Below are 15,661 nucleotides of genomic sequence, written 5' to 3'. Positions count from 1 at the left end.
ACTGAGCAAAATCCAAGATAACCCTTGGCGGCATCTGAGCAAAATCCAAGTTAACCCTTGATGGCAACTGAGCAAAATCCAAGATAACCATTGACGAAAACTGAGCAAAATCCAAGATAACCCTTGGCGATAACTAAGCAAAATCCAAGATAACCCTTGACGGTAACTGAGCAAAATTCAAGTTAAACCTTGGCAGCAACTGAGTAAAATTCAAGTTAAACCTTGGCAGCAACTGAGTAAAATTCAAGTTAACCCTTGGCAGAAACTGAGCAAAATCCAAGATAACCCTTTGCGGCAACTGAGCAAAATCCAAGTTAACCCTTTGCGGCAACTGAGATAAATCCAAGTTAACCCTTGGCGGAAACTGAACAAAATTCAAGATAACCCTTGGCGGCAACTGAGTAAAATCCAAGTTAATCCTTGGCGGCAACTGAGCAAAATCTAAGATAACCCTTGGCAGCAATTGAGCAAAACTGGCTGAGGAATGAATGAATTTTAGAATGAATGAATGAATTTGGAGAAGAATGATTAAAATGAATCTGGATGAGATTGAAATTGAATCTGGAGAATAACGATTGAATCGGGGAATGAATGAATAAATCTGGAAGATAATGAATCTGGAAGAGAATGATCGAATCTAGGAATGAATAGATCTGGAAAAGGATTAATGAATCTGGGAATGAAAGAATGCCTTATCTCCTACTCTAGGTAAATGAGTTATTATCTGGGCAAAAACCAAAATATGAGATCAGGAACGCTTTTGTTTGACCCTCAAGGGTTTTTTTTTCCAAAAGTTTTATGAATTTAAAACCTGAGTTTTTATTTCTTTTGAACCACAAGGATTTTCGAAAAATTGTTATCAAGAGGGTAACCTTAAGTTTGGGATTCCCATTATCTTTTAGGATTAACATTGCTCAACCTTAAAAATAAAATGCCCCTAATTTGACAATAAACATGGCATTGGAGATAATTGAACACATTATTAAAAAAATGCCCCTAGTATAAGGGGAAAACTATATATTTAGAGGAAAAAGAAAATGCCCCTTGTATGAACGTTTGAAATATTTGATTACATTAAAAGCAATAAAGATCCAACTTTTAATTTTGATTAACTTTATTGAAGATTTTGAGTCTAGCTCAAGAGAACAAAATATTTTCTTTTAAGACTCATCGTAGATTCACCCTTCTCCCCCTTGGTTTACTTGGGAAAACAGAATATTTTCAGATCGATCATAGATAAGATACTTGTGGTTTCTGAGTTTGTGCCTAGTTTGAACTTAATTACTTGGACTTCTAATGTTTCAGCTCGGACCGCTCTTAACTTTTCTTGTGTTTTACTTTGTTGCTCTAACTTTTTCCTAAATTGCCTTTTCAGATTTTCGATCTAGCGAGCTTACTCTAACTTTTGCCTAAATCATCTTTTCAGGTTTTCGATCTAGCGAGCTTTTTCTTTTTTGTTTGCTCTGATTGCTGCCAAAGTCGTCCTTTCAGATTTTTAACCTTGCGAACTTGCCTTAATTTTTGCCTAAGTCGCATTTTCAGGTTTTCAGCTTAGCAGGTTTTTTTTTCTCTTTTTTTTTTCTTTCTGAACTTATGGAATTGCTATCTGATCATGCTTTGCTATCTTCCTTAACTTTTCTCACGGTACTTAGGAGGACTTTTATAGGTAAGTTTAGGACTGGGTACAAAAATAAAGGGATTTTGAGGCTCAAAAACCCGAATGCCCCTTGTGTGGCATTTCTTTTATTTTACCTTGAATTTTATTCCCCATTTTGAAGATATTTCTTTTTTTCTTTTGTGTGGGGAAATAGATGTTTTTATTTTGATGTGATTGAGCCTGAAGTAACTTCTCAAGTTGCCTATGTACCTCAGAATTTTGGGATCAGACCAAAACGTAGTTCGAATTTTTCCCTCCCCTGACTTAGGTGATCGGACTGAGAAAAAAAAAAGGTTTTTTTTTTTTTTTTGAAAAGGCTGCAAAGGGGTTGAGAAAGGATATATTGAACTGGGTAATAGGAAAATTGATTCGGTCAAAGATGACCTCCTTAAATGTAGTACCGCTTGATTTGGTCAATGTTGATTGATTCTGATAGTTCAATTCCATCATGATCTTGATGTCTGACGGCTTTTCCAGACAGTATTTCCTTAATGAATTAATCTGTCCAATTGAGTTCAAACTTCTTCCCATAATCAAGGAGGAGTGCTTAATTTTCTCTGAAGTCTAATGATTAAATCCTTGACTTGTAAGTGGCGAATTTTAACCTTCTTGTCAAACGTGCAAACGATTCTTTTTTGATAAGTTTGTACGTGGTACAAAACTTCTAGGTTGTTTTTCTTCAATCAAGTTTAACTCTTCGCACCCAATGATGAGGCTAGTCTATTTCTAGTAATTGACTTTCCATCAAGACCTTGAGATATGAAATTTCCCTTTTAATTGGAAAGACTATTTCTGTACCCCTGTAGTGTGAATGGTAACTTCTCTAACTAATCCTGATGTGATTGACACATTGTCTTGATGATTGTTTTGAGATTTTTTATTGGCTGCTTTAACTTTTCCATTAGTCTGAGAATGTAGGGGGATGATTTGTGATGTCGGATCCTGAACTTTGAACATAGAGTAACAACCTAAGCTGTGATGTACGACCCATTATCAGAGATCAATACCACTTCAACTATTTCATTAGTCTGAGAATGGCAATTTATTCTAGGAGCTCTACCATTTTGAGAAGTGTAGCACTGATACATTTTGTAACATCTTCCTTGATTTCATTTTCTCAAGTCAGTGTCTAACATATCCTCATAGGCCCACGCTAACAAGTCTTTTGAAATTTCTAAAAAAATTCATTATCCCCTTATGTTCCTCTAGGGATAGGATGGTTTCTATTTGAATCTCTTTAGAAATTATTTTATATTCCGAGATCAATGACCTTTGCTTTGTTGATTAAAAGTTGAGCCCGACTCTTATCTTTCTTGTTCAGGAGAGAAATCTATCAGATTATTAGTTAATTCGTTAATGCACTCGAGGTATTCAAAAATTTGTTTTATCCAATCAAATTCAGATGGGGCGACATACACCCCTATAAATTTGACAAATTAACTTGACTCAATAGAAAAAGAGTAAACTCGATCTAAAGAAAATATGACATTGAAAAATTGGACTCGAGCTAACTCGAATAACTCATGAAAACTCAAGACAACTACCCACAATGGGCTTGATTAGGACTGAGGACTGAGACATTGCCTACAACCAACAGGATTGAGGCACGATGATCTTCAAGGAACAACTGGGCAATATTGAGAAATTCTGAGGTTATTTCTAACTGTTGACTTGGTACTGACGTTTGTTCTAACTGACCGGACTTACAACTCTAATTAGACGATAGACGATTGAGCTTAGGTATAATGATAACCCCACCAAAAGTGAATTTCAGTGTTACCCCCTTGATAACATTTTAATAAATCCTGGGGTTTTATTAAATTCTGTGCACCAATCCATCAAACAATTCATTCATGCAATGATTATTTCAAAATAACTGAATTATCAAATATCTGATTTAAACAATTTTTTCCTTTAGAAAAGTATATTTCAGTAATTATTCAAATTCCATGTATAAATCTTTTTCTTTTCTTTTGGGAAAAATATTTTTTTTATTTAGAAAAAACTTTGATTTTCTTTTTGATTTAAATGGTCCGGCCCAACATGATCGTTGGATTGAGATAGACTGGGTCATCATGAATTATTGCTAAAAATGGATTCTTTATTGAGTTGGTGCACCCATTAGGTTAAACAAAAAATTTTATCATTGAAGATAACCATACATTTTGATTTCATCATTCACATGCATTCTGATTTCCTCATTCATATTCATTCAAAATTCATCATTCATAATGTCCCATTCAATAAACAATCCGGGAACACCCATGATAAGTTCAAGTCGTGACTTATATGGGAGGTTTCTAGATTCTAATAAGCTTACTATGTGCAATGCATTTTATCTAGCCACCCTAGCCCAAGTGCACCTATATACTTCTCGAGCATACTCAATCAGACGGTACATAATGACTTGGTTTGATATACTGTATAGGTGATAATCCAAAACTCCAACCCATTTCTCTGAAGTCAAAAACAACCAATTTGATCCCTAGTTGAAAAGTGGCGCATGATGCTGAGGAAAGGCCCTCTTAAATACCTTTCTTCTAGAATAGACGTAGTCTATCCTCCTCGTACAGTAGGGTACAGTGGGGTAGGATCTCGCTTAGGCACTAGTTTTAACCAAAAAAAGCAATTGATGTACGTAGATTATCTTTGATATACCGTATAGGTACGAGTCTAGGGTTGTAGCTTTCATAAATGGTTTGGCATCCCACGAGGGGACTGACCACATACTAGTACTACGTTGGCAATCGGGACATATGACTATGTGGCTTACAATAGGTCAAAGGCTCAGGTCGTTCCAGCCTGAATGCATCGATATACCTTTCAGAGTCACCTGATCAAACGGTATTGATGCCCCAATTTAATATACCTTAAGGTACTTGACTGGAGTTGTGGTTTTCATGAATAACGTCGCATCTCCGAGGAGACCGGGCCACGCACTAATGCCATATTGGCTATAAGGGACATGCAACGTGCAATGCAATAAACGTGCTAGTGGTGTGTGCAAAACATGGTGGGGTGTGCCCAGGGTCTTTTCAAACAAATGGGCCCATGGGCCTAATCAAACCATTACAACATAGAAATATTAATCCCAATAATACACAAACCAATCACATCCCATCACATCAATACTAGGATCAAAATAAGCACACATATTTCAATTTATGGCATGCTAGATAAGCAATCACAATAGGACTAATAAGTAGAATCAATCGAAACAAGCACAGATTTTTTTTTTTAATCCAAGATTTTTTATTAATTCAATCAAAAATCACTTTAGTGACCCTAAACACATCGAGATTCTTAAGGAATATTGAATTGAGGAGATAATGGTAATTGTTGGGATGGAAACTTTTCTTTAAAATCAAATAACCCCCTTTTTTATATTTTTATTTAAAAAAAAATTAAAAATTTTCAAAATCTAGAAGGCAAATGCATCATAATTTTTTATTTGATAATTCAAATGGGCCCAACGACATTCTCATCAGCAAATAATGATTTGATAAATGCTGGAGTCCTCAGTGGGCGCCTGCCTGTCATCCGAGGGTACACTTCTTCGAGAAAATAGTATGCATGACCGGCTATCATTCCTAGCAGATCCACCCAAGCACTGGCACCAAAAAGTACAGAGAATCCCAGCAGAACCTATGGTAGATAAACTACTATAAAAGTAAAGAGTCCCAAGAAACTCATGTGGATAAAGAGATGTTGCTTTCTCCATACATAAACCCTCATGAAGGTCAATGAATTGCTAAGAAAGAATATCTTAGCAAAAGACTCCGACACATAAGGTATCATCCCACCAACAAGAACAATTCCAGTTAAAACAGTGGCACCAAATAGGAGCATGCAAAAGAAGTCAGCGGCCCTTCCCCTAAAAGAGTTCTCTTCAAGAAGCTTACAGTATCGTGCAAGGAAGAACATGTGAAATAAAAAGTCCAAGTCCGTTTTACGGAAGTAAAAGAATTTTGTAATGAGACGCCAGAATCCATGCTACTGAACAGCTAGATTCGGATTCAAATACAAATGATAAGGAGATATTATTTCGAGCGAGCATCCAAAGGTGGTGACAATTGCTGCTGTGAGATATGAACGGATGATAATGGGCATCTGCTTGTACCACTCCTCTACTGCTAGAGCCATTCCAAGTGTTTTCCGATTCAACACAAAACTCTAACCTGACCTCAACTTTCTTGGAAACCCAACAGAGACAGAGACAAAGAGAGAGATCTGGAGTTGCAGAGAAAGGGACATTTTAATTTTTTTTTTTTTTCTGATTCCTTCTTTCTCATGTGGAGAAGAAGATGAAAAAGGTAAAAAGTTTTTTTTTTCACACACCAGCCCTTAAATTAAAACAAATAGGGTTTAATACTTAAGAATAATTTTTTATTAATGGCACAGCCACTTACATCAGCACGCTGTTGCTGTTGACAGAACCTTAAAAAACATTTGTTTTTTTAAACAAATAAAAAATGTTGTCGAAGGGTACATCGCACACCAGCCATCAAATAAAAAACGTTGCTGTTCCTAACAACAATTATTTTATGAATTTTTTTTTCTTTTTAAAAAAAAAAAAACAAATAAAAAAAATGTTGTTGAAGGGTACATCGCACACCAGCCATAAAATAAAAAAATGTTGCTGTTCTGAAATCAAGCACACACCTAAATGGCAAATCAAAATATACTTACATGTGTAGAAAAAATCATGGTCCAATAACCATTATCCCATCCTCAATAAGATTATTCCTATGAAATCTCGCATTATTTAGGGTCATTCCGAATGATTTTCGATTAAACCATAAAAAAATGATAATATGCAAAAGTAGAGTATCCATAATCCAAATACATAATCAATAATTGAATGAAAAAAAGAAGGATAAAAACAAAAAAAAATAAACAGGCAAACTAATAACTAGAAATAGAAACAGTCTAGGTCGTCTTAGCAATGCTCCCATACTTGGGGTTTTTCAAGTTTGATCCTCAAAGTCTCCAGTGGAGTCGCCATTGAAAGCGACCTCAATCCGCGGGGTGCGTAGATCCGCTTTTGACCTTTGAGGTTTGGGAGTCGCCACCTATTATTACGGTTAGGAATCAAACTTGGACTCTAAATGAATAAATCAACTAATCTACTACAGAAAATACTGAATCCGGGGATCACATTACGAGGTTGAAAGGTGTTAGGCACCAACCCCACCCGGCAAACGCCGGTCTCTACTAATTTTCAAATAAAACTACATTGCTAATAAGATCTAAATAATAATAAATAAATAAAATAAAAATAGTTACGTCTTCTGAACGAAATGGTTTAGTTCCCTCAGATCTGATAGAACAACTTTTTGTACAGTATTCCTCACTTCGTTCTGTTGCCGGATCTGATTTCAGATCTTCAAGTTGAGGTATCTTCTTCTTGGATCCGTGCGTTTTTTGATTTTTTTATGGATTCTAGGATATTTTAGAAGGGTTTTTGAGTGTTTTTTGAGGTAAAGTTGAGGTATAGATGTTAGGTAAGGAGTTAAGGCTTCAAAATTAGGGTTTTGGGGAGGCTAGGGAAGCTTTTTGACCTACTTTTTCTAAGATTTATTTTGACCTACGAAAATAGGTTGTAGGGACCCCTATTTATCGATTTTTTTAAGTATTTGTTTTAATAGAGTTAATGTTTAATTATAATTCTTTTAAAGAGAGTTATTGTTTAATTATAATTGTTTTAGGTAGAGTTATATTTCAATTAAAATTGTTTTAAATAGAGTTATTATTTAATTAGAATTCTATTAGGATTTTGACTTTTAGTCTCACTTGATTGACTTTAAGATTTGACTTTAGTCTTACTTGATTGACTTTAAGATCTTGACTTTAATTTCTTGACTTTAGTCTTACTTGATTGACTTTAAGAATATATTTTTAGAGAACCCCCCTTTATTATATCTTTAATTCTTTGGGCCCCCAGATGGAGGGGTCCTTTAATAAATATTTGGGCAACCATCAACAATTTTGCCTGAGAGCCTGATTGATCGATTTTTTTAGTTCAAATTTTTAAATTAATTTTATTAATGTTTCACTTTACATTATTTAATGTTTTATTTAGTAATTTCGAAATTTTAAATTTTTTTAATTGAAAAATTATCGTTTTGCCCCTAAAGAGAACTTTTGCGTTTCAAGTTGGTTTTTGATGTTCCAGGATGTTTTAGAATCGATATTTCGTAAGGAATTCAATGGAAATATTGGTTTGTGTCATTTATGAAATTTTTTGTGCGAAATGTTGTGAACTTTATGAGGGGTATTTTCGTAATTTTATCAAATTTTGTGAAAATTGGCGAAATGATTTATTTGGTTTCGATTTCTTGTTTTATGTGTTTGGAAAGGTTTTCCTAAGCGTAATGTAGGCTCTAGGGTTATTTTGAGATTAGGGTTATTTTGGTAATTTGGTTATTTTTTAGTGATTTTTATTGTAAAGTTTCTTTTTGTCTGAAAAGTGATGATTTCTAGGCTTTTGGGATTATATTTTTCTATTGTAGCGCGGTTTCTACAGTTTCGTTAGTTTGAGATACCTCATCTGAATTTCTGAAACATATCTGGTAACAAAATAAAGCATTAGAATAATCATCCATCATTGGGAACCGTTGCAATCGGGTTGACGAGTTAATTAATCAGGCGAATGCAAAAAATGGGGTATCTACAATATACCATCTCTATCAAGATCTCAACAAGAAATCTTAAAAAAGATTAAAAATATGAAGGGAAAAAAAACACCAAGGGATTTTTTATGTGGTTTGAAAATGTGGTTACGTCCATGGGCTCATGGAGGCGTTCTATGATGTTTTGAATCTCCCAGTTACACGAATATCCCCTTCACAAGATAACTCCAAACCTCCCTCATTTGTCTCTCTTTCCTCATTTTTACAATAGCTTTTAACCTTTTAAATAGAAAAAACCGTAAAATCTAGAATTAGAAAAAAAAAAACCTTAATCCAAGTTAAATTACAATTTTCACATTTACCCATATCCAAATTTAGTAATTTTTTAAGAGGGAAGAATCCTTCCAAATTGGGTTATTCCCTAATTTGATAAAATTTCTCCCAAATATTACCACGTGCCCGCTTCAACATTTTAAGTGTCAAGATCAACGATTGAACACAACAATTGAATTGTCAATCTTGAAGATTAAATTTTTTATCTCAATGATTTGGATTTTTTATTTTTCGACGTTGCCCCTAGCGGGTTAGCAGATTAAATCGAGAAATTAACCATCGAATGTGATAACAATTTTATACTTTACCTTCAAATTTTTATTTTCTTCAACATTCAAATCTCAAGAATACAAAGCAATGAATTCCTTGGGGCCCTTCTCTAGGGTATCGGTTGACTCTCGACCAGTTACACATAGGACTTTCCGAGAGGGCGGTGTGTGTACCGTGGGATTAGTCTCACCCAATATGGAAAATAAATAAATAATTCTCAAGAAGAAAATATAATTTGTAGGGAGGTTGAAGATGAGGGGTTTGAAGATCTGTTTAGCTAGAAACTGTTTTCGGTATATGAATGCAAACATGGAAAATTAGATTCCAAAAGAAAAGTGATCGGTAGTGTCAAGGTAATAGAGAGTCTCTAAAGGGAGATGACTTCCAACAAATTGAATTTATTGGTAAATGACAAATCAAGAATTGAACTTTCCTGGGAAACTGTTTTTTTTACTTGAATTTTCAAGCAATCAAATACACCCTTAGTTTAATCAAACCACACAAATGCACACTAGTCTGCAATTTCTATCATATACTACTGCCGTAAAATGGCATTTAAAACTTCTTTAGAGTTTTCCTGGTGTGACCATCTATAATCTGATGCAGTTCACAACTTCACAATCTTATTGAGCCACGGTCTTAAATCATGAACATCGCGTTAACGAACGATACTAAGATGACTATGATACCTCTAGAACCTTTTCAGATCTTGTGAACCACCAGGAAAAAAAAAGTCCATGAAAGACCTCAATGATGGCATCTCAGCCGAGTACATTAAGCTCAAAACCTAAGGGAGATTGGAATTTCTTTATGGGATTATAAGTAACATTCCTCTTTAGCAAACTTTCATCAATACAAATTTTTGAACAACATGCGTAGTATCATCCATTATAACCATACACAATATCAATATTTTTTTCAATATCAATTTTTGACAAAATATACATATAACTATGCCTTATAATTCAACAAACCATACATAATATCAATAATTTACTCGATATCAATTCTTGATAGACTATCATGTTGATATTTTGCTAGAGAATGTATTTTAATTTTTGAAATAATATTTTTATTTTAATTTAAGTTGATCACAATCAAATTGCCATGAGATTAAAATATTTAGAATAATGTTGACAACAATGCTCCATGGGTTGACACGGGTTAATAAAGACTTTGACAGATCTGTAACATTGCCCTTTATCTAGTTTTTTTCAATATGAATTTTTAACAAACATGCATAATACCAGGCATTACGTTGACAAACTATACAAAATATCAATAATTTACTTAAACATGCATGTAATTATTTGAGAATTTACCCTTTTATATATATATATAAGAAGATGATGATTTTTTTAAAATCTTTTATAGTCTTTTAAGTCCGTATGTTACTTGATTGCAATAGTGTAATATCCTTAGTTTTAATTAAATTATATAATTGCCATTATTCATTTTCATATATGAGATTGAAAATTCAGATTTAAAAGTTCATTTAGTCATCAGTGAAAAAAAAAAACAATATCCTTATTACTTGCCCAACATGGGCCTTGTCCCATACTCCACTAGGGACCTAAAATGAAAATGATGAGATTTTGTACTTTTTTTTAATAATTAGAGTGTTAAATATGCTACTTTATTGCATTATTCTAAAATTCTTATTTTTAATTAAATTACATAAGTTCCATTATTTACTTTTGAGATAAGACATTAACAATGTTATCTAAAAAATCTTTTAATAAGAAAACTTTATTGGCCAACAAAGAAAATAAGCAATATCCTTATTACTCATCAAACATGGGTCTCCTCCCCTTAGTCCAAAAATGACCATGATAGAAGATGATGACTTTTGTAGTCTTTAGAGTGGCCAAGTGCTCTACTTTATTGCATTATGAACATTCTTATTTTGTTACTAAATTACATAATTACCGTTATTTTATTTAATTATTGAAAGAGAGAGAATTCAAAAGTGTTTGGCTAGAGGTTAATGAGAAAAGCATTTTGGATCATTTTCTCCTAGTCTCTCTGGAAATACCTAGGCCAAAGGTGTATATGTATGGTATGTCCATTAGTTTGAAAAAGATAGGGTTGTATCTCAAATATTCACTTACCAACATCTCATTTTTATATGAATGAAGGAATTACATAATTACCAATACGTTATTTGATTATTAAATGCTATCAGGAGATACCTAGGCCAAAGGAGTATATGTATGTCCATTTGTTTAAAAGATTTATAAGAGTAATCAATCATATAAAGAACAAAGACCAGTAAAAAAGTTTTTGACATGAGAGACACATTGTAACGTTGTTTTAGTCAAACATGACAGACACGTTGTAGACACGTTGTGGCGTTGTTGTAGTCAAACATGAGAGACACATTATGCTCTGTTTTCTTGATGGGAACACATTGCTGTCTTCCACTCCATTCCATGTAATAATTTTATTATAAATAGAAGATGATTTTTCACTAATTAGTCATCAAATAACATTAATTTTAATAAAGAAAAGAAGATGATGATGAAGAACAAGAGTTTCTTCTTTGTCTCTCTGTTTTTTGCTTTTGTTCTTATAATAATAATACAACAAGAAGGAGCATCAGCATCTTCAGCAGCAGAAGCTTTAGTGAAATGGAAAAAGAGTTTGATCTCTCACTCTCACTCTCTTCTTGATGATTCATGGTCTGATGATCTCACCAACACCACCATCACCACCTCCAGTACTCCGTGCAATTGGATTGGTATTGGGTGCGACAACTACTTTCAGAGCATCATCAAGATCGACCTCGGAGGTTATAACCTCACCGGTACTCTTGATGAATTCGACTTCTCAGCCTTCCCCAATCTCACCTCCCTAATTCTCTCCGGCAACCAATTGTCTGGAGAAATCCCAACTCAAATTGGGTCTCTTTCAAAACTCATTGATGTTGATCTGAGTTACAACAATTTCACAGGTATGATTCCTTCTAAGATAGGAAACGTCTTACATCTCCAGAACATTCATCTGAGTGACAACCATTTAACAGGTATGATCCCTTCTGAGATAGGAAACCTCATACATCTCCAATCCCTTAAATTTGGGCACAATTCCCTTATTGGTGCGATTCCACATGAGCTTAGTAATTTACAAAACTTGGAGATGCTCGATCTGTGTGGAAACTATCTACTGAATCCAGACCCGATTCAGTTTAAGGGCATGGCATCATTGACTCGTCTCTACCTCTATAATAACTCATTGGGACAAGAGGTTCCCCCATTCATCTTTCACTGCCCCAAACTCCAATGGCTGTATCTGGGAATGAACAATTTCAATGGCAAGATACCCCACCAAATTGGTCTTCTAACTAACCTCACATCCCTTTCTTTATCTAATAACCCGTTTACTAGTGGGCCCATACCATCTTCCATAGGTAACCTTAGGATGCTTCGGGGCCTATATCTCTCGAATACAAGCTTGAATTCCAGCATTCCCAATGAGCTTGGATTTTGCACCAACCTTACTGATCTTGACCTGTCATTTAACAACCTGTCTGGTCCTTTGCCTCTTTCCATGGCATCTCTAACTCAACTCCAATACTTGCAACTCAATAAAAACCAACTATCTGGTCAAATCTACCGACATTTTCTGTCCAATTGGACCCAACTCCTTTTCTTGCAACTCAATAACAATAACTTCACTGGAATAATTCCTCATGAGATTGGCGATTGCAAACTCTTAACATTCTTGCAACTCAATGATAATGATTTAAATGGAGAAATTCCTGAATCAATTTGCAATTTGAGGTATGTGAATATCTTTCAAGTCTCCCGTAATCAATTGGAAGGAACTTTTCCAAGATGTTTGACAAATTTGAGCTATCTAGAAATTCTAGACCTTGGAAACAATAAATTACATGATACCTTCCCCTTCTGGCTAGAGTCATTGCAATCGTTGAAGGTCCTTATATTAAAATCCAACATACTCTATGGTCCTGTTGAAAATCCTCTAACCAATTCTGGTTTTCAAGAGTTGCAGGTCCTCGATATTTCTTCGAATGGATTTACGGGACCTTTGCCTGCAAAATACTTTCAGAGTTGGAAAGCGATGATGACACCACAACAAAATGAACTTATGATGAGGAAAAAGTCCCCCACGTACATTGGATGGCAACAAAATCGATATTATAAACTCTCAATTATCCTCTCGTACAAAGGACAAGAAAGAAAACTAGAGAAGATCTTGACCACCCTTGTCTCTATAGATCTCTCCAACAACAAATTCCAAGGTAAAATTCCAAAAGTGATAGGAGATCTCAAATCACTTATTCTACTAAATTTGTCTCGCAATGACCTCATAAGTCCCATCCCATCCTCGTTGGGGAACTTGAGACAGCTTGAGTCATTGGATCTCTCGCAAAATAAGCTTTCAGGGGAGATTCCTCAACAACTACTTCTTCTTACATTCCTTGCAGTGTTGAACCTTACACATAACCATCTTGAAGGAAGCATACCACGAGGTAAACAATTTGATACATTTTCAGATGCTTCTTATGAGGGTAATCCACGATTATGTGGAATTCCATTGTTAAGGCTATGTCAAGATGTCAATGCGATTTTACCACCAATGGCATTCCAACAACGCAAGGATCTAATATCTACAAGTAACCTTGATTGGAAAATATTTATGTTGATAGGATATGGATGTGGAGTGGTTATTGGCATTGCAATTGGATATACCATATTTTGGAATGAAAATGAATGGCTCACAAGGATATTTGACAGGGAAAGATGCAAGAAGGCCAAAAGGTCGAAGAGAATCAATAGACTCCAAGTAAATCGAAGAGAATAAATGTGGTCCAAAAAAAAAAAACTTGAGTTTAAATATAAATGATGTTACCAATGTGTTTGATGAAAGTTTGTATAAACTATTGTAATTGGTAGCATATATCAATAAATAAAGTTATCTCATTTTTCAAATATTATCTTTCCCAAGAAAACAAAGAGAAAAATCTATCATAAAGAAGCAAGTCTATGTCTTCTAATCCTTCCAAAATGTCTAGTAGACTTTGACTTCATTGCATTAGATTTTAAAAGCATGTCACTTACGATTTTAACTAGAAGACCTTGGTACCAATTTTAACTCTTTCAAGTCCTAGAGAACATTAAAAAAAAAAAAATGGCATGACTTTTACAGCTTTTATCAAGATAAATTAATCAAAGTATTAGAATTTATTACTTTCCTGATGACCTATGCTTCCTTAGGCATGGTCTTGTGCATTGTGTTCGTTTTGCAACTATAATATATTCATTTTGTGTATTTACTTAAGAAGACCTATCCAGTGGCGAGGTTGAAAGAAGAAAAATATGAAAAATATGAATTGTAGAGGTGTTTTTTTATTCACCTTGAGATCTACAACTCCTATCAAGATACACTAATAAATCATTAAAATAATTAAAAATACAAAAGAGAACACCAAAGAATTTTTTATGTGATTTACAAACATGCCTACGTTTATGGGCTCAGGGAGCTATTCCACTATATTCTTAATCTCCCTGTTACATGAATATTCCCTTCACAAGATAACTCCAAATCTCCCTCATTTGTCTTCTCCTTCCCCCCCCCCCCCCCCCCTTCACAATATCCTTTAGCCTTTAAATAGAAAAATCATAAAATCGAGAAATGAAACCCTAATCCTAATTATATTACAACTTTCATATTTACCCCCATCCAAACTTAGTAATTTTCTAAAAGGGAAAAATCCTTGCAAATTGGGACTTTTTATAATTAGATATAATTTCTCCTAAACGTTGTTGCATTCCCACTTCAAGATGTGAGTTGATTGGTGCAAATTAACGATCCAGATGTAAGTGAATTTTTTCATCCACAATAGCCCCCTCTTGAAGATAGAAATTAATGTATCAATAACTACCTTTGAAAATCCTTGTCGACCTGAGTGAACACTATCCTAGATTATATTCCCTTTGTACCTTATTTATTGAAAATTTGATTTTTCACTTGGTCGAGCTCTTGTAATAAGTCGAAACTTCAATAACAGAATTGACTATCCTAACAGTCTAGTTTGGCTCCCTGAATGAGCCAAGACTTCGACAAATGATAGAAGTACCGACCAACATCCTATGTCAAGCTTGAATCCCAAAATGATCCAAAATTTTAATAAATAATAGAAGAATCGACTGTAGTCCCAAATCAGGTTTAGATCCCAAAATGATCCAAGACTTTAATAAATAATATAAAAATTGATCGAAAGAAGAATCGATTGAAGTCTCAAATCGAGTTAGGATCTCAGAACGATCCAAGACTTTGATAAATAATAAAAGAACTAACTAAAATCTTAGATCGAGTGTCAATTCAAGAAAAATCCAAGACTTTGATAAATAAAAGAATCAAACTTGAACTTTTTCCTTTACTTGCTCTTGGAAAGAGTAGGGGCTCCGTTCCCTTAATGAACCGAGCTTAACCGTAGCATTTTTGTCCTACTTCTTGTCAAGAACAAAGTTCGATTCATTAAACCGATCTTAACCTTTGCCTTTTGCCTTGTTCCCCCTCAAGAGAAAAGCTCAGTTCGTTGAGCCAACCTTAACCTTTGCCTTTTGCCTTATTCCCCCTCGAGAGCAAGGCTCAATTCGTTGAATTGACCTTAACCTTACTTTTTTGCTTTGCTCCCACGAACTAACCTGAAAAACTTGAACAAACAAAGGTCAATATGATTTATTGAAGGATACTTTTAATAACACATGTTCATAAAATAATCTTGATTTTCCTTTTAAAT

General features: G+C 34.3%; 2 protein-coding genes and 1 pseudogene across 5 annotated transcripts in view; 1 reads left to right on the top strand and 2 right to left on the bottom strand.

Moving 5' to 3' along the window:
• The window catches only part of LOC147382835 (uncharacterized), an 83,216-nt gene that overhangs the window by 51,476 nt on the left and 16,079 nt on the right, over window positions 1-15,661 (bottom strand). The gene's annotated exons all lie outside the window — the stretch shown is intronic.
• LOC147382838 (derlin-2.2 pseudogene) lies at window positions 5,117-5,850 on the bottom strand (annotated as a pseudogene).
• LOC147382837 (receptor-like protein 9DC3) lies at window positions 11,369-13,847 on the top strand. 2 transcript variants are annotated; one of them, XM_086429242.1, is made up of 2 exons: window positions 11,369-11,845; window positions 12,899-13,847. In XM_086429242.1, exons 1-2 carry the CDS (start codon window positions 11,407-11,409, stop codon window positions 13,717-13,719), a joined length of 1,260 nt encoding a protein of 419 aa, XP_086285368.1. In that variant the 5' UTR covers window positions 11,369-11,406; the 3' UTR covers window positions 13,720-13,847. The 2 variants fall into 2 exon arrangements, with proteins under 2 accessions (XP_086285368.1, XP_086285367.1); XM_086429241.1 differs by having other exon boundaries at window positions 11,369-11,917.

This window comes from Akebia trifoliata, chromosome 16, assembly GCF_017979445.1.
Source record: "Akebia trifoliata isolate Shusen 1 chromosome 16, ASM1797944v1, whole genome shotgun sequence".
Classification (NCBI taxonomy): domain Eukaryota; kingdom Viridiplantae; phylum Streptophyta; class Magnoliopsida; order Ranunculales; family Lardizabalaceae; genus Akebia; species Akebia trifoliata.
The sequence above is the reverse complement of the archived record's forward strand: the minus strand, read 5'-3'. Positions and strand labels throughout refer to the sequence as shown.

Coding starts and splice junctions, on each gene's coding strand:
- LOC147382837 (XM_086429241.1), top strand. CDS start 11,407: ATGATGATGAAGAACAAGAGTTTCTTCTTTGTCTCTCTGTTTTTTGCT. Junction 11,918..12,898: donor GAGTGACAACCATTTAACAG/GTATGATCCCTT, acceptor CTGGTTTTCAAG/AGTTGCAGGTCCTCGATATT.